The sequence below is a fragment of the Heptranchias perlo genome, chromosome 34, assembly GCF_035084215.1.
Source record: "Heptranchias perlo isolate sHepPer1 chromosome 34, sHepPer1.hap1, whole genome shotgun sequence".
Lineage (NCBI taxonomy): Eukaryota > Metazoa > Chordata > Chondrichthyes > Hexanchiformes > Hexanchidae > Heptranchias > Heptranchias perlo.
In genome coordinates, this window is record NC_090358.1 from 28,035,277 (window position 1) to 28,058,543 (window position 23,267).

The 23,267-nt window shown below is 50.3% G+C and overlaps 1 protein-coding gene across 1 annotated transcript in view; it reads right to left on the bottom strand.

Annotated features, from left to right (window-relative positions):
- adamts17 (ADAM metallopeptidase with thrombospondin type 1 motif, 17) overlaps positions 1 to 23,267 on the bottom strand; it is a 547,852-nt gene that overhangs the window by 49,164 nt on the left and 475,421 nt on the right. Inside the window, exons 20-21 of the mRNA XM_067971641.1 lie at positions 20,867 to 21,071; positions 4,787 to 4,939 (exon numbers count right to left, since the gene is read on the bottom strand). Of these exons, the coding sequence (XP_067827742.1) occupies positions 4,787 to 4,939; positions 20,867 to 21,071 (358 nt within the window). The remainder of the gene's footprint in view (positions 1 to 4,786; positions 4,940 to 20,866; positions 21,072 to 23,267) is intronic.

Below are 23,267 nucleotides of genomic sequence, written 5' to 3' on the forward strand. Positions count from 1 at the left end.
CCTGACCTACTCTGCCTCGTCAATCTCTTCTTCTCCGACTACATTTTCTCCTCAGAAAATTATTGGTGCTCATCCTATCCCTCGGAGAGATGACCCCTCCTTCCTTCCTAACCCCAATTGCTCCTACCCATGTAATTTCTAAAGTTATGGAAACTCCTGTTAATTTTCAAATTACCCATCAGTTTCCAAGTTCTGACCCAATCTCTGATCAGGAGTAGGGTTTTTGTTGTGGTGTTCCAGTGTTGATCTTGCGTTATGTGTCTCTGCTGTTCAACACTTTGGTGATTCATTCAGCGTGGACATCTTCAACAAAGCCTTTGACAGGTCAGGCGCAGTACACCCCTAAGCAAGCTTAATCTAGTTTCCACTCAGATTGCTTTCTCTGTTCTGCACTTACTGGCTCATTTTTGGAATCTTTTTCATCAATTTAAAGGTTTCCCAGGGCTCTATCACTCTCCCATTCTGTTCCTTCAAAACTCATCCATTGTCCAGCCTTTTCTGCACTTTTGATACTGATTCCACTCTGCACTCATCAACTTCCTTCATATCTTACGGCTCTAGTGCTCACAATCTTCATCCCTCTTGTACTGCAATGGCTAAATCACTACCTCTTAATCTCCTTCATACTTTTCCATGGGGTAATGGAAATTCTGTTTCTTGCGGTCCCTGGGAGAAATGGACTCCGATATTTACAGGGACGGTGCAGGTGAGGTCAAAGATGGCCAAAGAATCCAGCAAGGCCGGGGAGGTAGAGGTCTTGTCGATCTGAATGGTAGGACCTCATTAACATCTTGTAGCTCTGTCTCCCACCTGGCAGCCGGCCGAATGGACAGACTAACCGGCGAGCGGGAGGGGACACTAGCGGCTGGAGGCCACAGCCGGGGACCCTTGGGGACGGTCCGTAGCACTGGGAGGGATGGGGGGAGGAAGCTCATGTTGGTAATTGGGAGGGCTGGGGGAAGGTCAGCAATCAGGAGGGTTGGGGGTTGGGGGGAGGCTGATGATTGGGGCTGGGGGCGGCCAAATGCTTCCTTGAGGGGTCTGGGGAGAGCACTCCTGCTCCTCCTGGATCACAAGGAGTGCTGAAAGAGCCACTTGTGGAGCTGGCATCTTCCGCCTCCTTTTCACTGCCGAGTTTCCCGTCCCCTGGGAAACGCGCGGAGCAGCAGTTAATTTCAAATCGGGCTCCCAATTCCACTGTAGGAGCTCGATTTAAATATGTTAATAAGTGTTCCGCCTCCCACAGTGGGACACTCGGAAGCCCCGATATCCGTCGCCGTAGAAATGGCAGCGGGCGAGTGCTTGGCTGGTTGGGGACGGGTTCCGTGAATTTCATTATTAACCACCCCCGATCCTCGCCCGCTCTTCGTGGGGTGGGGTTTCTTCATATCTCTCACAGGTTCAAGCAACAGATGCTGCCTTTTAACTTTCATTGTTAGAAATTAAGGAGTGGAGATTCTGTGCACTGAGGCATGAACTGAAGGAAGTTCATGAACATAGAATAGAATCATTAATCATTCATCGTATATTGATACACTCTATCTCTTCAACATTTTTTTGATATACCCTATCCATCATATATTGATATACCCTATTCATCATATATTGATATACCCTATCTATCATATATTGATATACCCTATCCATCATATATTGATATACTCTGTCTCTTCATCATATATTGATATACCCTATCCATCATATATTGATATACCCTATTCATCATATATTGATATACCCTATCCATCATATATTGATATACCCTATCTCTTCATCATATATTGATATACCCTATTCATCATATATTGATATACCCTATCTATCATATATTGATATACCCTATCTCTTCATCATATATTGATATACCCTATCTATCATATATTGATATACCCTATCCATCATATATTGATATACTCTGTCTCTTCATCATATATTGATATACCCTATCCATCATATATTGATATACCCTATCCATCATATATTGATATACCCTATCCATCATATATTGATATACCCTATCCATCATATATTGATATACCCTATCCATCATCTATTGATATACCCTATCTCCTCTGATCTCAAATAAAACTCCAAGTTCTCCTCCTAAGATTTCCTCTCAACTGCTCCCAACTGAAATTCTGTATCAAATTTTTTTTGTTGCTCATCAATTATTAATTGTATAAAGACTTGAATAGTAACAATAGTAGTGTTTTACCCAGGAGAAGACCATTAAGAGGGTGGACCAGCTTTCCTCATAACTCAGCCTATAAATTCAGCAATAATTCTGAAACTCTGCTCTATTTATACATCTTTCCTCTAATACGGAGACCAAGGGCATGATTTTGACATGGTGGCGGGATCTCAGCTGGTGGGGGTCAATAATCGGGCAGGAAACCCGGAGAAAAAAATCGTGCGGTTTCCCGAGCGATCGCGACTCAATTGAAGCCACGTAACTCAACTTCCGGGTTTCCGAAGCGCGCGCGCACCCAGACGCGTCTCGGTGAAACTAATATTTCATCGCGTGGAGCCGGGGCTCATTCCCACTCCAAACTTCAAAAATTTTTACTGCCTCCCCACCCCCAACCCACCCGTTCTTCGGGGTTAAAATCATGCCCCAACGCTCCATGTGGTGCTCCAGATGTAGCCTCTCCAAGGCCAGAGACAATTTCAGTGACACCTCCTTTGATTTCGAAGTCACACCCCTTGGTACACATGCCAACATTTTAGACTGCCTGCAAATCGTCTTAATGACCCATCCACCAAAACTGCCAGATCTCCTTCCTGCTGTGTTACCTCAAGCACATTACTATATATCGGTGCACGGTAGCTTAGTGGTTATGTTACTGGACTAATAATCACATTGTTAGCTGTGGTTCAGTGGGTAGCACTCTCACCTCAGAGTCAGACAGTCATAGGTTCAAGTCACACTCCAGAGAGTTAAGTACATAATCCTGGCTGCGATCCAATGCAGTACTGAGGGAGTGCTGCACTGTCAGAGGTGCTGTCTTTCTGATGAGATGTTAAAATGAGGCCCAGTCTACCCTCTCAGGTGAATGTAAAAGATCCCATGGCACTATTCAGAATAGGGGAGCTCTCCCCATTGTCCTGGCCAATATTTATCCTTCAACCAACATCACTAAAAAAACAGATCATCTGGTCATTATAACATTGCTGTTTTTGGGATCTTGCTGTGCACAAGTTGGCTACTGCATTTCCTACATTGCAACTGTAGCTACACTTCAAAGAAAGTACTTCTTCAGCTGTAAAGGATGTCCTGAGGTCGTGAAAGGTGCCATATAAATGCAAGTCTTTTTTTTTGATCTAGAGAACTTGAGTTTAAATCCTACCATAGCAGTTTGAGAATTTGAATTCAGTTAAATAAATAAATTGGAAATAAAAAGGCTGGTATCAGTAAACTGACCAGGAAGCTGTCAGATCGTTGTAAAAAACACAACTGGTTCACTAATAAACCTGCTGCCCTTACCAGTCCCGTCCTACACCAAAATGACTGACACTTAACTGCCCTCTGAGAGGCCTAGCAAGCCATTCAGTTGTGTCAAACAACAACAGATGTGTCCTCTGCACTCTCTCTTCTTCTACATAATATCATGACTTTAATTATATGTAATTAATTTGACTTCCTCTGCCATCTCTTTGCCATCTGACCAAGCTTGTCCAGGTCCCTTTGGATTATTGCACACTGGTTATCATCATTGGTCACTGCACCCAATTGGAGTCTTCAACAAACTTAGACACAACGAACCACCAATTTCCTCGAAGGTTCTGCTAGAAAGAGGCAGGAACCCGGTTATGCCAAGTCCCTGCTGATTCTCGGATTTCCTGGTCAGCCTGGTAAGGGGCACGACCTCCATCTGTCGCTTATAAGGCCAATGGTGCCAAAGAGGTGGAGCTAGGTGGGGAATTCCCATGCAAGGCATTCCGGCTTCCCTGGCCCAGAAGGGACCTGGTGAATCACTGGAGGCTGGGATGGCAAGGGGCATTAGATGTATTAGCCCCCAGAGGAGTGCAAGTAGGCCCCCATGCCCAGGGGGAGGGTCCAGGGAAGCGGATTGGGCAAGACCCCCAAAGAAAGATAATTTAAAAAAAAAATTGAGTCAGCCTCCTCACACAGAGGGCTTGAAGGGGAGGTGCTGAGGTCTCTGGGAGGAGGGACCTGGCCACCCTCTCAGACGGCGGGTAGGTGCAGGATTTTCTGATCACATAAGGAAAGAAAGAACTTGCATTTATATAACGCTTTTCATAACCTCAGGACGTCCTGAAGCGCTTTACAGCCAATGAAGTACTTTATTGACGTGTAGTCACTGTTGTAATGTAGGAAACGTGACAGCCAATTTGCGCACAGGAAGGTTCCACCAACAGCAATGTGATAATGACCAAATAATCTGTTGAGGGATAAATATTGGCCCTGGACATTGGGGGAAACTCCCCTACTCTTCTTCGAATAGTGCCATGGGATCTTTTACATCCACCTGAGATGGGACCTTGGTTTAACATCTCATCGAATCGGGATCAAATTAACTAATTTCATATTACTTTGTATTTCCCATGTGGATTAAGTACTCACCCTAAGGATCCCACATTCATGGAGTTCACATGAAAGGGAATGCAGACAGTCACAATTTCTGTGCCTACTGTTTTGTCAGCAGTTCAAAGAACAAATTTACTCTACGTTAAAGTGGGTGCCATTAACAAACTCGGGCCAAATGTTACTCTGATGATAATATATTGCACAGGGGTAATAATAGGCAGGAATAGAGTTACGCACCTTGGACCATTCTCCTGTTCGCCACTCGTAGCAGTTTGTGTGATCCTCACACTCCTCCTCCTCCCTGGGTTTAGTTGTGAGATCACATCTCCTTTGTGGATTGGTGCAATTCACTGTCCTTCGATGGATTCCTCGCCCACAGTCAGTTGAGCACTACAGGAATTGGTCACAGTTACTTATTGTTTCAATTCTCCATCCGTATATTACATGTTCCCATTTCTCATGTCCTCACCCTACTCTGCAGGATACTGACTCACTTTTAAAATTAGTTTCATCATTGTAAACAAATGTCTTCCATATACATTTGTTCTGCAAAAGGCTAACCATCGGTGTCTGTCGTGTGTCTGCGATCACTGATTAAAACCAGCAGAAACCAGGCCCAGAGTATCATCAGAGTGACATCAGAAACTGAGGGGGAGGGGCAGAGTGACATCAGTAACTGAGGGGGAGGGGCAGAGTGCCATCAGTAACTGAGGGGGAGGGGCAGAGTGCCATCAGTAACTGAGGGGGAGGGGCAGAGTGCCAATAGTAACTGAGGGGGAGGGGCAGAGTGCCAATAGTAACTGAGGGGGAGGGGCAGAGTGCCAATAGTAACTGAGGGGGAGGGGCAGAGTGCCATCAGTAACTGAGGGGGAGGGGCAGAGTGCCATCAGTAACTGAGGGGGAGGGGCAGAGTGACATCAGAAACTGAGGGGGAGGGGCAGAGTGCCATCAGTAACTGAGGGGGAGGGGCAGAGTGCCAATAGTAACTGAGGGGGAGGGGCAGAGTGCCATCAGTAACTGAGGGGGAGGGGCAGAGTGACATCAGAAACTGAGGGGGAGGGGCAGAGTGCCATCAGTAACTGAGGGGGAGGGGCAGAGTGACATCAGAAACTGAGGGGGAGGGGCAGAGTGCCATCAGTAACTGAGGGGGAGGGGCAGAGTGCCAATAGTAACTGAGGGGGAGGGGCAGAGTGCCAATAGTAACTGAGGGGGAGGGGCAGAGTGCCAATAGTAACTGAGGGGGAGGGGCAGAGTGCCATCAGTAACTGAGGGGGAGGGGCAGAGTGCCATCAGTAACTGAGGGGGAGGGGCAGAGTGACATCAGAAACTGAGGGGGAGGGGCAGAGTGCCATCAGTAACTGAGGGGGAGGGGCAGAGTGCCAATAGTCACTGAGGGGGAGGGGCAGAGTGCCATCAGTAACTGAGGGGGAGGGGCAGAGTGACATCAGAAACTGAGGGGGAGGGGCAGAGTGCCATCAGTAACTGAGGGGGAGGGGCAGAGTGACATCAGAAACTGAGGGGGAGGGGCAGAGTGCCATCAGTAACTGAGGGGGAGGGGCAGAGTGCCAATAGTAACTGAGGGGGAGGGGCAGAGTGCCAATAGTAACTGAGGGGGAGGGGCAGAGTGCCAATAGTAACTGAGGGGGAGGGGCAGAGTGCCATCAGTAACTGAGGGGGAGGGGCAGAGTGCCATCAGTAACTGAGGGGGAGGGGCAGAGTGCCATCAGTAACTGAGGGGGAGGGGCAGAGTGACATCAGTAACTGAGGGGGAGGGGCAGAGTGCCAATAGTAACTGAGGGGGAGGGGCAGAGTGCCAATAGTAACTGAGGGGGAGGGGCAGAGTGCCATCAGTAACTGAGGGGGAGGGGCAGAGTGCCATCAGAAACTGAGGGGGAGGGGCAGAGTGACATCAGAAACTGAGGGGGAGGGGCAGAGTGCCATCAGTAACTGAGGGGGAGGGGCAGAGTGCCATCAGAAACTGAGGGGGAGGGGCAGAGTGCCATCAGAAACTGAGGGGGAGGGGCAGAGTGCCAACAGTAACTGAGGGGGAGGGGCAGAGTGCCATCAGTAACTGAGGGGGAGGGGCAGAGTGCCAATAGTAACTGAGGGGGAGGGGCAGAGTGCCAATAGTAACTGAGGGGGAGGGGCAGAGTGCCAATAGTAACTGAGGGGGAGGGGCAGAGTGCCATCAGTAACTGAGGGGGAGGGGCAGAGTGCCAATAGTAACTGAGGGGGAGGGGCAGAGTGCCAATAGTAACTGAGGGGGAGGGGCAGAGTGCCATCAGTAACTGAGGGGGAGGGGCAGAGTGCCAATAGTAACTGAGGGGGAGGGGCAGAGTGCCATCAGTAACTGAGGGGGAGGGGCAGAGTGCCATCAGTAACTGAGGGGGAGGGGCAGAGTGCCATCAGTAACTGAGGGGGAGGGGCAGAGTGCCATCAGTAACTGAGGGGGAGGGGCAGAGTGCCATCAGTAACTGAGGGGGAGGGGCAGAGTGCCATCAGTAACTGAGGGGGAGGGGCAGAGTGCCAACAGTAACTGAGGGGGAGGGGCAGAGTGCCAATAGTAACTGAGGGGGAGGGGCAGAGTGCCAATAGTAACTGAGGGGGAGGGGCAGAGTGCCATCAGTAACTGAGGGGGAGGGGCAGAGTGACATCAGTAACTGAGGGGGAGGGGCAGAGTGCCATCAGTAACTGAGGGGGAGGGGCAGAGTGCCATCAGTAACTGAGGGGGAGGGGCAGAGTGCCATCAGTAACTGAGGGGGAGGGGCAGAGTGACATCAGTAACTGAGGGGGAGGGGCAGAGTGCCATCAGTAACTGAGGGGGAGGGGCAGAGTGACATCAGTAACTGAGGGGGAGGGGCAGAGTGACATCAGTAACTGAGGGGGAGGGGCAGAGTGCCAACAGTAACTGAGGGGGAGGGGCAGAGTGCCATCAGTAACTGAGGGGGAGGGGCAGAGTGCCAATAGTAACTGAGGGGGAGGGGCAGAGTGCCATCAGTAACTGAGGGGGAGGGGCAGAGTGCCAATAGTAACTGAGGGGGAGGGGCAGAGTGCCATCAGTAACTGAGGGGGAGGGGCAGAGTGCCAATAGTAACTGAGGGGGAGGGGCAGAGTGCCAATAGTAACTGAGGGGGAGGGGCAGAGTGCCATCAGTAACTGAGGGGGAGGGGCAGAGTGCCAATAGTAACTGAGGGGGAGGGGCAGAGTGCCATCAGTAACTGAGGGGGAGGGGCAGAGTGCCATCAGTAACTGAGGGGGAGGGGCAGAGTGCCATCAGTAACTGAGGGGGAGGGGCAGAGTGCCAATAGTAACTGAGGGGGAGGGGCAGAGTGCCAATAGTAACTGAGGGGGAGGGGCAGAGTGCCATCAGTAACTGAGGGGGAGGGGCAGAGTGCCAATAGTAACTGAGGGGGAGGGGCAGAGTGCCATCAGTAACTGAGGGGGAGGGGCAGAGTGCCATCAGTAACTGAGGGGGAGGGGCAGAGTGCCATCAGTAACTGAGGGGGAGGGGCAGAGTGCCATCAGTAACTGAGGGGGAGGGGCAGAGTGACATCAGAAACTGAGGGGGAGGGGCAGAGTGCCATCAGTAACTGAGGGGGAGGGGCAGAGTGCCAATAGTAACTGAGGGGGAGGGGCAGAGTGCCATCAGTAACTGAGGGGGAGGGGCAGAGTGCCATCAGAAACTGAGGGGGAGGGGCAGAGTGACATCAGAAACTGAGGGGGAGGGGCAGAGTGCCATCAGTAACTGAGGGGGAGGGGCAGAGTGCCATCAGTAACTGAGGGGGAGGGGCAGAGTGCCAATAGTAACTGAGGGGGAGGGGCAGAGTGCCATCAGTAACTGAGGGGGAGGGGCAGAGTGCCATCAGAAACTGAGGGGGAGGGGCAGAGTGACATCAGAAACTGAGGGGGAGGGGCAGAGTGCCATCAGTAACTGAGGGGGAGGGGCAGAGTGCCATCAGAAACTGAGGGGGAGGGGCAGAGTGCCATCAGAAACTGAGGGGGAGGGGCAGAGTGCCAACAGTAACTGAGGGGGAGGGGCAGAGTGCCATCAGTAACTGAGGGGAGGGGCAGAGTGCCAATAGTAACTGAGGGGGAGGGGCAGAGTGCCAATAGTAACTGAGGGGGAGGGGCAGAGTGCCAATAGTAACTGAGGGGGAGGGGCAGAGTGCCATCAGTAACTGAGGGGGAGGGGCAGAGTGCCATCAGTAACTGAGGGGGAGGGGCAGAGTGCCATCAGTAACTGAGGGGGAGGGGCAGAGTGCCATCAGTAACTGAGGGGGAGGGGCAGAGTGCCATCAGTAACTGAGGGGGAGGGGCAGAGTGCCATCAGTAACTGAGGGGGAGGGGCAGAGTGCCATCAGAAACTGAGGGGGAGGGGCAGAGTGACATCAGAAACTGAGGGGGAGGGGCAGAGTGCCATCAGTAACTGAGGGGGAGGGGCAGAGTGCCATCAGAAACTGAGGGGGAGGGGCAGAGTGCCATCAGAAACTGAGGGGGAGGGGCAGAGTGCCAATAGTAACTGAGGGGGAGGGGCAGAGTGCCAATAGTAACTGAGGGGGAGGGGCAGAGTGCCATCAGTAACTGAGGGGGAGGGGCAGAGTGCCATCAGAAACTGAGGGGGAGGGGCAGAGTGACATCAGAAACTGAGGGGGAGGGGCAGAGTGCCATCAGTAACTGAGGGGGAGGGGCAGAGTGCCATCAGAAACTGAGGGGGAGGGGCAGAGTGCCATCAGAAACTGAGGGGGAGGGGCAGAGTGCCATCAGTAACTGAGGGGGAGGGGCAGAGTGCCAATAGTAACTGAGGGGGAGGGGCAGAGTGCCAATAGTAACTGAGGGGGAGGGGCAGAGTGCCATCAGTAACTGAGGGGGAGGGGCAGAGTGCCAATAGTAACTGAGGGGGAGGGGCAGAGTGCCATCAGTAACTGAGGGGGAGGGGCAGAGTGCCAATAGTAACTGAGGGGGAGGGGCAGAGTGCCATCAGTAACTGAGGGGGAGGGGCAGAGTGCCATCAGTAACTGAGGGGGAGGGGCAGAGTGCCATCAGTAACTGAGGGGGAGGGGCAGAGTGCCATCAGTAACTGAGGGGGAGGGGCAGAGTGCCATCAGTAACTGAGGGGGAGGGGCAGAGTGCCAACAGTAACTGAGGGGGAGGGGCAGAGTGCCAATAGTAACTGAGGGGGAGGGGCAGAGTGCCAATAGTAACTGAGGGGGAGGGGCAGAGTGCCATCAGTAACTGAGGGGGAGGGGCAGAGTGACATCAGTAACTGAGGGGGAGGGGCAGAGTGCCATCAGTAACTGAGGGGGAGGGGCAGAGTGCCATCAGTAACTGAGGGGGAGGGGCAGAGTGCCATCAGTAACTGAGGGGGAGGGGCAGAGTGACATCAGTAACTGAGGGGGAGGGGCAGAGTGCCATCAGTAACTGAGGGGGAGGGGCAGAGTGACATCAGTAACTGAGGGGGAGGGGCAGAGTGACATCAGTAACTGAGGGGGAGGGGCAGAGTGCCAACAGTAACTGAGGGGGAGGGGCAGAGTGCCATCAGTAACTGAGGGGGAGGGGCAGAGTGCCAATAGTAACTGAGGGGGAGGGGCAGAGTGCCATCAGTAACTGAGGGGGAGGGGCAGAGTGCCAATAGTAACTGAGGGGGAGGGGCAGAGTGCCATCAGTAACTGAGGGGGAGGGGCAGAGTGCCAATAGTAACTGAGGGGGAGGGGCAGAGTGCCAATAGTAACTGAGGGGGAGGGGCAGAGTGCCATCAGTAACTGAGGGGGAGGGGCAGAGTGCCAATAGTAACTGAGGGGGAGGGGCAGAGTGCCATCAGTAACTGAGGGGGAGGGGCAGAGTGCCATCAGTAACTGAGGGGGAGGGGCAGAGTGCCATCAGTAACTGAGGGGGAGGGGCAGAGTGCCAATAGTAACTGAGGGGGAGGGGCAGAGTGCCAATAGTAACTGAGGGGGAGGGGCAGAGTGCCATCAGTAACTGAGGGGGAGGGGCAGAGTGCCAATAGTAACTGAGGGGGAGGGGCAGAGTGCCATCAGTAACTGAGGGGGAGGGGCAGAGTGCCATCAGTAACTGAGGGGGAGGGGCAGAGTGCCATCAGTAACTGAGGGGGAGGGGCAGAGTGCCATCAGTAACTGAGGGGGAGGGGCAGAGTGACATCAGAAACTGAGGGGGAGGGGCAGAGTGCCATCAGTAACTGAGGGGGAGGGGCAGAGTGCCAATAGTAACTGAGGGGGAGGGGCAGAGTGCCATCAGTAACTGAGGGGGAGGGGCAGAGTGCCATCAGAAACTGAGGGGGAGGGGCAGAGTGACATCAGAAACTGAGGGGGAGGGGCAGAGTGCCATCAGTAACTGAGGGGGAGGGGCAGAGTGCCATCAGTAACTGAGGGGGAGGGGCAGAGTGCCAATAGTAACTGAGGGGGAGGGGCAGAGTGCCATCAGTAACTGAGGGGGAGGGGCAGAGTGCCATCAGAAACTGAGGGGGAGGGGCAGAGTGACATCAGAAACTGAGGGGGAGGGGCAGAGTGCCATCAGTAACTGAGGGGGAGGGGCAGAGTGCCATCAGAAACTGAGGGGGAGGGGCAGAGTGCCATCAGAAACTGAGGGGGAGGGGCAGAGTGCCAACAGTAACTGAGGGGGAGGGGCAGAGTGCCATCAGTAACTGAGGGGAGGGGCAGAGTGCCAATAGTAACTGAGGGGGAGGGGCAGAGTGCCAATAGTAACTGAGGGGGAGGGGCAGAGTGCCAATAGTAACTGAGGGGGAGGGGCAGAGTGCCATCAGTAACTGAGGGGGAGGGGCAGAGTGCCATCAGTAACTGAGGGGGAGGGGCAGAGTGCCATCAGTAACTGAGGGGGAGGGGCAGAGTGCCATCAGTAACTGAGGGGGAGGGGCAGAGTGCCATCAGTAACTGAGGGGGAGGGGCAGAGTGCCATCAGTAACTGAGGGGGAGGGGCAGAGTGCCATCAGAAACTGAGGGGGAGGGGCAGAGTGACATCAGAAACTGAGGGGGAGGGGCAGAGTGCCATCAGTAACTGAGGGGGAGGGGCAGAGTGCCATCAGAAACTGAGGGGGAGGGGCAGAGTGCCATCAGAAACTGAGGGGGAGGGGCAGAGTGCCAATAGTAACTGAGGGGGAGGGGCAGAGTGCCAATAGTAACTGAGGGGGAGGGGCAGAGTGCCATCAGTAACTGAGGGGGAGGGGCAGAGTGCCATCAGAAACTGAGGGGGAGGGGCAGAGTGACATCAGAAACTGAGGGGGAGGGGCAGAGTGCCATCAGTAACTGAGGGGGAGGGGCAGAGTGCCATCAGAAACTGAGGGGGAGGGGCAGAGTGCCATCAGAAACTGAGGGGGAGGGGCAGAGTGCCATCAGTAACTGAGGGGGAGGGGCAGAGTGCCAATAGTAACTGAGGGGGAGGGGCAGAGTGCCAATAGTAACTGAGGGGGAGGGGCAGAGTGCCATCAGTAACTGAGGGGGAGGGGCAGAGTGCCAATAGTAACTGAGGGGGAGGGGCAGAGTGCCATCAGTAACTGAGGGGGAGGGGCAGAGTGCCAATAGTAACTGAGGGGGAGGGGCAGAGTGCCAATAGTAACTGAGGGGGAGGGGCAGAGTGCCATCAGTAACTGAGGGGGAGGGGCAGAGTGCCAATAGTAACTGAGGGGGAGGGGCAGAGTGCCAATAGTAACTGAGGGGGAGGGGCAGAGTGCCAATAGTAACTGAGGGGGAGGGGCAGAGTGCCAATAGTAACTGAGGGGGAGGGGCAGAGTGCCAATAGTAACTGAGGGGGAGGGGCAGAGTGCCATCAGTAACTGAGGGGGAGGGGCAGAGTGCCAATAGTAACTGAGGGGGAGGGGCAGAGTGCCATCAGTAACTGAGGGGGAGGGGCAGAGTGCCAATAGTAACTGAGGGGGAGGGGCAGAGTGCCAATAGTAACTGAGGGGGAGGGGCAGAGTGCCATCAGTAACTGAGGGGGAGGGGCAGAGTGCCAATAGTAACTGAGGGGGAGGGGCAGAGTGCCAATAGTAACTGAGGGGGAGGGGCAGAGTGCCATCAGTAACTGAGGGGGAGGGGCAGAGTGCCAATAGTAACTGAGGGGGAGGGGCAGAGTGACATCAGTAACTGAGGGGGAGGGGCAGAGTGCCAACAGTAACTGAGGGGGAGGGGCAGAGTGCCAATAGTAACTGAGGGGGAGGGGCAGAGTGCCAATAGTAACTGAGGGGGAGGGGCAGAGTGCCATCAGTAACTGAGGGGGAGGGGCAGAGTGCCAATAGTAACTGAGGGGGAGGGGCAGAGTGCCATCAGTAACTGAGGGGGAGGGGCAGAGTGCCATCAGTAACTGAGGGGGAGGGGCAGAGTGCCAACAGTAACTGAGGGGGAGGGGCAGAGTGCCATCAGTAACTGAGGGGGAGGGGCAGAGTGCCAATAGTAACTGAGGGGGAGGGGCAGAGTGCCATCAGTAACTGAGGGGGAGGGGCAGAGTGCCATCAGTAACTGAGGGGGAGGGGCAGAGTGCCATCAGTAACTGAGGGGGAGGGGCAGAGTGCCAATAGTAACTGAGGGGGAGGGGCAGAGTGCCATCAGTAACTGAGGGGGAGGGGCAGAGTGACATCAGTAACTGAGGGGGAGGGGCAGAGTGACATCAGTAACTGAGGGGGAGGGGCAGAGTGCCATCAGTAACTGAGGGGGAGGGGCAGAGTGACATCAGTAACTGAGGGGGAGGGGCAGAGTGACATCAGTAACTGAGGGGGAGGGGCAGAGTGCCAATAGTAACTGAGGGGGAGGGGCAGAGTGCCATCAGTAACTGAGGGGGAGGGGCAGAGTGACATCAGTAACTGAGGGGGAGGGGCAGAGTGCCATCAGTAACTGAGGGGGAGGGGCAGAGTGCCATCAGTAACTGAGGGGGAGGGGCAGAGTGACATCAGTAACTGAGGGGGAGGGGCAGAGTGCCAATAGTAACTGAGGGGGAGGGGCAGAGTGCCATCAGTAACTGAGGGGGAGGGGCAGACTAGTTGAGGGGGCGGAATAGAGTGCCAGCAGTTGCTGAGGGGGAGGGGCAGAGTGCCATTATTAACTGAGGGGGAGGGGCAGAGTGCCAGTATTAACTGAGGGGATGGGGCTGACTTCCAATATTAAATGAGGGGGAGGGGCACAGTGGTGGTATTAACTGAGGGGACGGGGTGGAGTTGAGGAATGTTGCATATTCCTATAGTTTAATTTACAAAGCCCCTTTGACCACTTGTTTTCCTTGCATTGACGTAGAAATTAGGCATCAAAATTATTGAGTTGTCAGCATTTTTGGAGCCAGTGTCACTGTTTTTGAAATTGGTACGGTTTTCCTAGGTTCTGGGTGGCGTATGCAGGTCTCTTTTTGTGACATTATTCTTGTTAGGTGCATTTCAGGACATGGTGTTGCACGGATCTTTGAAGGCGGCAGGACAAGTTGAGAAGGCTGTTAAAAAAAGCATATGGGATCCTGGGCTTCATAAACGGAGGCGTAGAGTACAAAAGCAAGCTATGCTACATCTTTATAAAACGCTGGTTAGGCCCCAGCTGGAGTATTGTGTTTAATTCTGGGCACCACACTTTAGGAAGGACGTCAATGCCTTGGAGAAGGTGCAGAAGAGATTTACTAGAATGGTGCCAGGGATGAGGGACTTTGGTTATGTGGAGAGACTGGAGAAGCTGGGGTTGTTCTCATTAGAGCAGAGAAGGTAAAGAGGAAATTTGATAGAGGTGTTCAAAATCATGAAGGTTTAGATAAAGTAAATAAGGAAAAACTATTTCCAGTGGCAGAAGGGCCAGTACATAAGAACATAAGAAATAGCAGCAGAAGTAGGCCATATGACCCCTCGAGCCTGCTCCGCCATTCAATCAGATCATGGCTGATCTTCCATCTCAACTCCACTTACCCGCCCGATCCCCATATCCCTTGATTCCTCTAGACCCCAAAAAACTATCCATCTCAGCCTTGAATAGACTCAATGACTCAGCATCCACAGCCCTCTGGGATAGAGAATTCCAAAGATTTACAACCCTTTGTGTGAAGAAATTCCTCCTCATCTCAGGCCGACCCTGCATCACACGATTATGCCCCTTAGTTTTAGACTCTCCAGCCAGGGGAAACAGCCTCTCAGTATCTACCCTGTCAAGCCCTTCATAATCTTATATGTTTCAATGAGATCACCTCTCATTCTTCTAAACTCCAGAGAGTATAGGCCCATTCTACTTAACCTCTCTTCAGAGGACAACATTCTCACCCCAGGAATTAATCTAGTGAACCTTTGTTGCATCTCCTCTCAGGCAAGTACGTCCTTCCTTAGATAAGGAGACCAAAACTGTACACAGTACTCCAGGTGAGGTCTCACTAAAGCCCTGTACAATTGTAGTAAGACTTTCTTACTCTTGAACTCTAACCCCCTTGCAATAAAGGCCAACATGCCATTTGCTTTCCTAATTGCTTGCTGTACCTGCATACTAACTTTTTGTGTTTCTTGTACGAGGACACCCAAATCTCTCTGAGCACCCTTAATAGTTTCTCAGCATTTAAAAAATATTTTGTTTTTCTATTCTTCCTACCAAAGTGAATAACCTCACATTTCCCCATCGGCCCATTATACTCCATCTGCCACCTTCTTGCCCACTCACTTAACCTGTCTATATCCCTTTGCAGACACTTTGTGTCCTCCTCACAGCTTACTTTCCCACCTAGCTTTGTATTGTCAGCAAATTTGGATACAATACACTCGGTCCCTTCATCTAAGTCATTAATATGGACTGTAAATGGCTGAGGCCCAAGCATCCCACTAGTTACAGCCTGCCAAAGTGAGAATGACCCATTTATCCCTACTCTCTGTTTTCTGTCCTTTAACCAATCCTCTATCCATGCTAATATATTACCCCCAACCCCATGAGCCCTTACCTTGTGTAACAACCTTTTATGTGGCACCTTATCGAATGCCTTTTGAAAATCCAAATATACTACACCCATTGGTTCTCCTTTATCTACCCTGCTAGTTATATCCTCAAAAAACTCTGATAAATTTGTCAAACATGATTTCCTTTCATAAAACCATGTTGACTCTACCTAATCATATTATGATTTTCTAAGTGCTCTGTTACCAATTCCTTAATAATGGATTCCAGCATTTTCCCGACGACCCATGTCAGGCTAACTAGCCTGTAGTTCTCTGTTTTCTCTCTCCCTCCCTTCTTGAATAGCGGGGCAACATTTGCTACCTTCCAATCCACTGGAACCATTCCAGAATCTAGAGAATTCTGGAAGATCACAACCAATGCATCCACTATCTCTGCAGCCACCTCTTTTAGAACCCTCGGATGTAGGCCATCAAGTCCAGGGGATTTGTTGGCTTTTAGTCCCATTAGTTTATCCAATACTTTTTCTCTAGTGATATTAATTATTTTAAGTTCTCATTTACCCCTTGGTTCCCCACTATTTCTGGTATGCTTTTTGTGTCCCCTACTGTAAAGACAGATACAAAATATTTGCTTAACACATCTGCCATTTCCTTATTCTCCATTATAATTTCTCCTGTCTCAGCCTCTAGGAGACCAACGTTTACTTTTGCGACTCTCTTCCTTTTTACATACTTGTAGAAGCTCTTACAATCCATTTTTATATTTCTTGCTAATTTACTTTCATATTCTATTTTCTCCCTTTTTATCAATTTTTTGGTCGTCCTTTGTGGTTTCTAAAACTCTCCCAATCTTCAGGCTTACTACTCTTCTTGGCAACATTATAGGCCTCTTCTTTCAATTTAGTACACTCCTTAACTTCTTTAGTTAGCCACAGGTGGATCACTCTTCCCATGGAGATTTTATTTCTCAATGGAATGTATATTTGTTGAGAATATTGAAATATTTCTTTAAATGTTTGCCATTGCTTTTCAACTGTCAAACCCTTTAATTTAATTTCCCAATCTACCTTTGACAACTCACCCCTTGTACCTATATAATTGGCTTTATTTAAGTTTAAGACTCTAGTTTCTGACTTAAGTAGAAACTCAATGTGAAATTCTATCATTTTATGATCACTCTTCCCCAGAGGTTCTTTTACTGTGAGATTACTAATTAACCCTGTCTCATTACACAATACATGAACTAAAATAGCCTGTTCCCTGGTTGGTTCCATGACGTATTGCTCTAGGAAACCATCTCGAATACATTCCATGTACCAGAGGACAGAGGTTTAAGGTAATTGGTAAAAGAACCACAGGCGACATGAGGAAAAATAATTATGCAGCGAGTTGTGATGATCTGGAATGCGCTGCCTGAAAGGGCGGTGGAAACAGATTCAACAATAACTTTCAAAAGGGAATTAGATAAATACTTGCAGGGGAAAAATTTGCAGGGCTATGGGGAAAGAGCAGGAGAGTGGGACTAATTGGGTTGCTCTTTCAAAGAGCCAGCACAGGCACAATGGGCTGAATAGCCTCCTCCTGTGCTGTATCATTCTATGATTGTGTTCTATGATACTTTTAAGACTATAAAAGACCCATAACTCATAAGTGTCCCAGACATGAAGGAGTTGTGGAGCGTTTTCTCACCGGGGAAAGGCCAGTCTGAACAGGCTGCCACTGGCGTAATTGTCTGTTTACCGTGGGCGTTGCGGAGATCATTTTTAAACGCTCGCCTGGAATGTGGCGTTAAACATTAATTCACTCCAGTTAATTAGAACTTCCAGTTTCAGTGCCATAAATTATCAGCAGGAAGTGGAATTAACAAACCCACGCGATGAAACTCTTTAGAATGGTGCTTCCCAGAGAGAGGCAGAAGTTGGTCATTAAATTCAGGAACCAAACCAGGAGAGAACAGCTGGCTGCAGCTTTGGATTTTGAATGGTTCGAGTGTCAAAACAAAACCGACTAAAATAATGACGATTTTAACTCGCTGTGGCATTAGGTGGCATTTTAATTAATTTAATCATAGAATCGTATAGCACAGAAGGAGGGCATTCGGCCCATCGTGCCTGTGCTGACTCTTTGAAAGAGCTATCCAATTAGTTCCACTCCCCTGCTCTTTCCCTATAGCCCTGCAATTTTTTCCTTTTCAAGTATTTATCCAATTCCCTCTTGAAAGTTATTATTGAATCTGCTTCCACCGCCCTTTCAGGCAGCGCATTCCAGATCATAACAATTCTCCTCATCACCCCCTCTGGTTCTTTTGCCAATTACCTAAAGTTTAATGGAAGATGCAACAAATTCACTCCCTTCATCGGACAGAAATATTAAACCCGTTCTTTTTACTTCTAAGTGCTGACCATCCTACTTTGCATTTCTAGCAATTTCGTTTTTTATTTTGGATTTCTAGCATTTGTGTTTCTCTTTTTATCTCAGTAACCTGCCTTGAATCTCCTCACAATCAATCACCTCATGCTCAGTCTGAATGGACAGCACTGGAAATAACATCAGAGTGTGGCCACCAGCCCACCCAGCTTCGGAAGTCAGCCAGTGTTAGCCTTGGTATGTTGTCTACGTACTGTCTGGTACTGATACAACAAACCATTAAAACAAGCACCATTAAAACTCCAGGATTGATTGTTTTACTCAGAAGTTACGAAAAAGGGTAAGGATAAACAAAGCAGATTTTTTTAAAATCACGTGCCTTTGCCTGAGACTGAAACAATCGCTGGGACAATAAACCTCCTGGAGATACAAAATTCTTCTTCATTATTGGCTAAATTCATCGAAGCTTATTGAAGGCTGAAAGTGGACCGTGTGTAAAGCAAGCAGAGAGTTTAACACAGCTGCAAAGTGCATTATCATATGGGCAGCCATCACAGATAAGGGAGGTGACATGTTCAAATTAAATTGTAAAATACCAAAGAACCTGGAACTGAAATGTAACTTGCTTCAAGTAAAGGACTGCACGTGTACTTGGCAATATTTGGCATTTTTTGCTAATTTATTTTGAATGTATATGGAAGAAACACAGCAGCAGCATTAAGTGGATGAGTTGTTCATGATACAAAGTGGCCCAAAATACTCCAATTCTTATCCTCATCTTTACATCCCTCCATTGCCTCGCCCCTCCCTATCTCCGTATCCACCTCCAATGCTACAATTCATTCCTCGAATTCTCAGTTGTTCTGATTCCGGCCTCTGGTGCAGCCCCACCCCCCCTCCCACACTCGTCCAACCAATGGAGGCCGTGCCTTCAGCTGCCTAGGTCCCATGCTAAACCTCGTCCATCTCCAACTCCCTTTCTTCCTCTAAGACTCTCCTTAAAACCCATGTCTTTGACCGAGCTTTTGGTCACCCCTCCCAATCTCTCCTTCGTTGGCTTGGCATCCATTTTTTTCCTGATGCCTTTATGAAGATCCTTGGGACGTTTTTCTACTTTAAAGCTGCTATCGGAATGCAAGTTGTTGAAGTGGTAATCGCCCCAGAGTGTGAATTATTTTTATCCTGTCACAACAACAAGGAGATTTACCAGAATGGGACCAAAGATGAAGAAATTCAGTTATGTGGAGAGACTGGAGAAGCTGCAATTGTTCTCTTTACAGCAAAGGAGGGGAGATTTAATAGAAGTGTTTAAAATTATGGGGGGTTTTGATAGAGTAGATAAGGAGGAACTGTTTCCAGTGGCAGGAGGGTCAGTAACCAGAGGACACAGATTTAAGATAATTGGCAAAAAATCCAGGGGGGAGATGAGGAGAATTTTTTTTTATGCAGAGTTGTTATGATCTGGAATGCTCTGCCTGAAAGGAAGCAGATTCAATAGTAACATTCAAAAGGGAATTGGATATATGCTTAAAAGGGAAAAGGTTGCAGGGCTATGGGGAAAGAGAGTGGGAGTGGGACTAATTATTCGCTCTTTCAAAGAGTTGGCACAGGCGCGATGGGCTGAATGACCCCCTCCTGATTCTATCACCAGAGCTGCCTTTATATTGTTCTGTGGTCAGCAGCCCCTGTAGAGCAGGTCAATCCCAGCTGGCGTTTTTAAAGTGGTGGTGAGGAGGGCTCGACTTTCACTGGCTCGGTTTTAATGGGGCAGCAGCACATTCTGGAAGTAATGTCATCAGAGGTGATTTTATGAGTCCGTGCTGGCCATGATTTTCTCACCATTTTCCCCACTAACGAAAACGATCTCTATGATGTCAAAAAGGCATTTATTCCTTTCACATCGTCACGACCCAAAAGTCACAAGGGAAATGTTCTGCGTAAGTGTACAGGCCCAAGCCTCACGGCCAGCCTAAGCACGAGCTTCTACTCCAGGTCACAGCAAGACCATTCAAAAGTTAATATGTGAGAACAGCCACTGTCTCAATACCTAGCCGATAATATAAAAGGTCCTAAACAATTTGTTTATAGAAAGTGAGCTACAATTTCATAGAATTACGTAGAATTTACAGCACAGAAACAGGCCATTCGGCCCAACTGGTCTTTGGGAGAATCTTCACCACACGGACCACAGCAGTTCGAGAAGTGGCTCACCACCACCTCCTCAAGGGCAATTAGGGATGGGCAATTAATGCTGGCCTTGCCAGCGACGCCCACATCCCATGAACGAATAAAAAAAAATGCTGGCGTTTATCCTGCACACGAGCCTCCTCCCACCACTCTTCATCTCACCCTATCAGCATCTCCTTCTATTCCTTTCTCCCTCATGTATTTATCTAGATTCCCCTTACTTGCATCCATGCTATTCGCCTCAATTGCTCCTTGTTCCACATTTTAACCACTCTCTGAGTAAAGAAGTTTCTCCTGAAATCCCTACTGAATTCACCGCTGAAGTAATGGGTCGATTCCTCAATCATGAGCTCCCGGCATGGAGCCGCGTTCACAGGGAGCGCTGATTGGATATCGTCGGCCCACAGGAGCTGACACTTCAGCCGTTAACATAAATGGACAGAGCATCGGGCCTCTGATTTCCCGACCAGTGCCTGTGCTCCCTGTCAATGTTCGGGGTGCCCGATTGGAGGAATCATCCCTACAGAATTGCAACAAGATTAAAATATGGGGGAATTACTCATCTAGTACTGAAGCGCCTAATATATGGGGACTCAGTCCTTCGATACTGAAACATAATTAAAATGTGAGGAATCAGCCCTACGGTACTGTAACATAACTAAATTATTGCATTAACTCTGCAAAGGAACAAATCTCACTGTTCAAACATGGCCTATGGGGCCCTGGCAGCGAGTATAATTTTTAAGATGATTTAGAATGAACTCATTTACTGACAGGCACAGTGATGGTGATGGAATGGGAGACGAGATTCATCATTTCTGGGCTCCGATCACTAAATATGACCTTGTCTGTCCGTTCCTAGTGGTTTTGTTTGGTCGTTGAGAACCACGTACCTTTGACCAGTCCGAGGCCTCCCACAGCGTGAGACAATCGCGGCCTTCACAGCCTTGTACCGCAGGCGGCTTCGGACCGAGGCAGTAGAGATTTCTTGTGTTGAAATACGTGCCGTTTTGCAGCTGATAGACACAGGTGACATTCCGAAGCTGAGTGCCTTTTCCACAGGTGCTGGAACACGGACTCCAATCGCCTCCCACCCAGCTGGATAAAAAAAAACATCACATCTGCATCTCAATCATCGCCAAAAATTAAGAATTCATTTTTAAACATTGAAAAGTAGAAGCAATGAGCAAAAACAGAACTGGTAAAGGATGTTTCTACTTATAACTTGCTCCCACTCTGCTTTTTAGAGTGTTTCCTATTTTCAATGTGCTCCAGTAAAAAGCCAGGATAGATATGATGGGCCGGATGGCCTCCTTCTGTGCTGTAAAATTCCTTTGGTTCTAAGGTACCCGTTTGGTAGCACTTGATGAGGGCAGTACAGATGGATCAGTCAGTTGGATGCTCTATACTGGAATTTTGCACCAAATTAATGTTGAAGCAGATGTAAATTCTGCTTCAAACTGCAGTAAAAGAGGCAGAACCTAGAGTGTTTCAGTCACCAAGTCATTTCAACTGTGCATATCATTCAGCTCCCTCACCATCATGTTTAAGAAGTCATTCCAAGCTAAATGCTTAACACTTCAGCAAAAAGATACAGAAAAAAGCAAATACGGTGACTTATAATTCCTTGCAACCAATATTTATGAGAGATTCTATAAGATTTCCAGCCATTGTTTTCACAGTGTGTGGGTTGTGAGAGAGGCAAAGCAGGATCTGCGATCTCAGTGCTGCAAAGATTGATGGCTGTTTCCCAAATGGATAACCCCATACTCTCACACAGTGACTACACTTCATTGGCTGTAAAGCGTTTGGGACGCCCTGAGGTCGTGAAAGGCACTATATAAATGCAAGCCTTTCTTTCTTTCTTACATCCATGGCGGGTGGGCAGTTAAAATACTGACTTAATTACCCGGCCTGCAGCCACTGGATTCCCCCAGTCCACAATTTTAACCTGGCTTCCTGAGCAGGTGGCAAGAATACCCGCCCAAAGCCAGCTGGGTCCTTCTTTATACATGCACATTGGGAACGAATGATGTCATTGGGACCCGACTGCAATTTTAACCCAGACCTGGGCGGAGCAGCTGCTGTGGATTTGCCACCAGGCCAACCGGGACAGAAGAGGATCTCAGCCCCAGAAGAGGCCAAAAATGGTAAGTTTTTTCTTTCCCTTGTGGAGCGAGGAGGAGCAGAGGTTCTCCTCTGGGCCCTATGAGGAAAGCGGAGGCCTCCCCTGCCCTGGACCCACTCCGAACGCGAGCCCACACCCTGCGACATGTCCTCAGAGTCTGATCCCACCACCTACCATGTGTCAGCGGGCAGCGCCCGACCCACGCGATATTCCAGCGCTTCCCGACGACTTCCCACCCAGAATAGTCAGGCGGGGGTTAAAAACGACCGGGCCTCGTTCTGCCGCGGGCCACGGGTGATTAACTCGATGCCGCAGATTCCCACTGGAAACCCGCTGTCGGTTAAAATCCAGGTGGGATCCAAAACAGGAGCAAACACTGTTGAACAGGTGGGGAAGCAGGAGGAGGAGGAGCAAGAGGAGGTGGAGAAGCAGGAGGAGGAGGAGAGGCAGGAGGAGGAGGAGGGGCAGGAGGAGGTGGAGAAGCAGGAGGAGGAGGAGAGGCAGGAGGAGCAGGAGGAGGTGGAGAAGCAGGAGGAGGAGAAGGAGGAGGTGGAGGAGGAGGGGCAGGAGGAGGTGGAGAAGCAGGAGGAGGAGAGGCAGGAGGAGGAGGTGGAGGAGGAGGGGCAGGAGGAGGTGGAGAAGCAGGAGGAGAGGCAGGAGAAGGTGGAGGAGGAGAGGCAGGAAGAGCAGGAGGAAGAGAAGATGGAAGAGGAGGTGGAGCAGAAGGAGGAGCAGCAGGAGGAAGAAGAGGAGGTGAAGGAAGAGGAGAATTATTTAAGGGGACTAGAAGACACTAGAAGATTTCCTCCAGGAGCTGCAGTACCTCACTGAAGTGATAAGGGGCCATAAGGGAGGGGGTGACGCCAACTAGAGTGCCCACTCTATCCAACATGGTGCTCATCGGGATTACTGACAGGGCCCGGGGGCGGCAGGGACACAGTTGGAAGGCAGGGAAATGAGTCGGTTTGCCAGGCCCTGCCTCCCCACCGCCATGCATCAGGCTAGAAAGAGGGGAACAGTGGCTGACCTGGCGGGGCGGGGAGATGGAAATTAAGGTGGGGATAGGGAAGTGGTGCTCGGCCTAATCGGCCCAGTTTCCCGCTGTTTCTGTCACCATGCCCCTTGACTTGGGACAGGATAGAAATCCAGGCCCAGGTACCATCGGC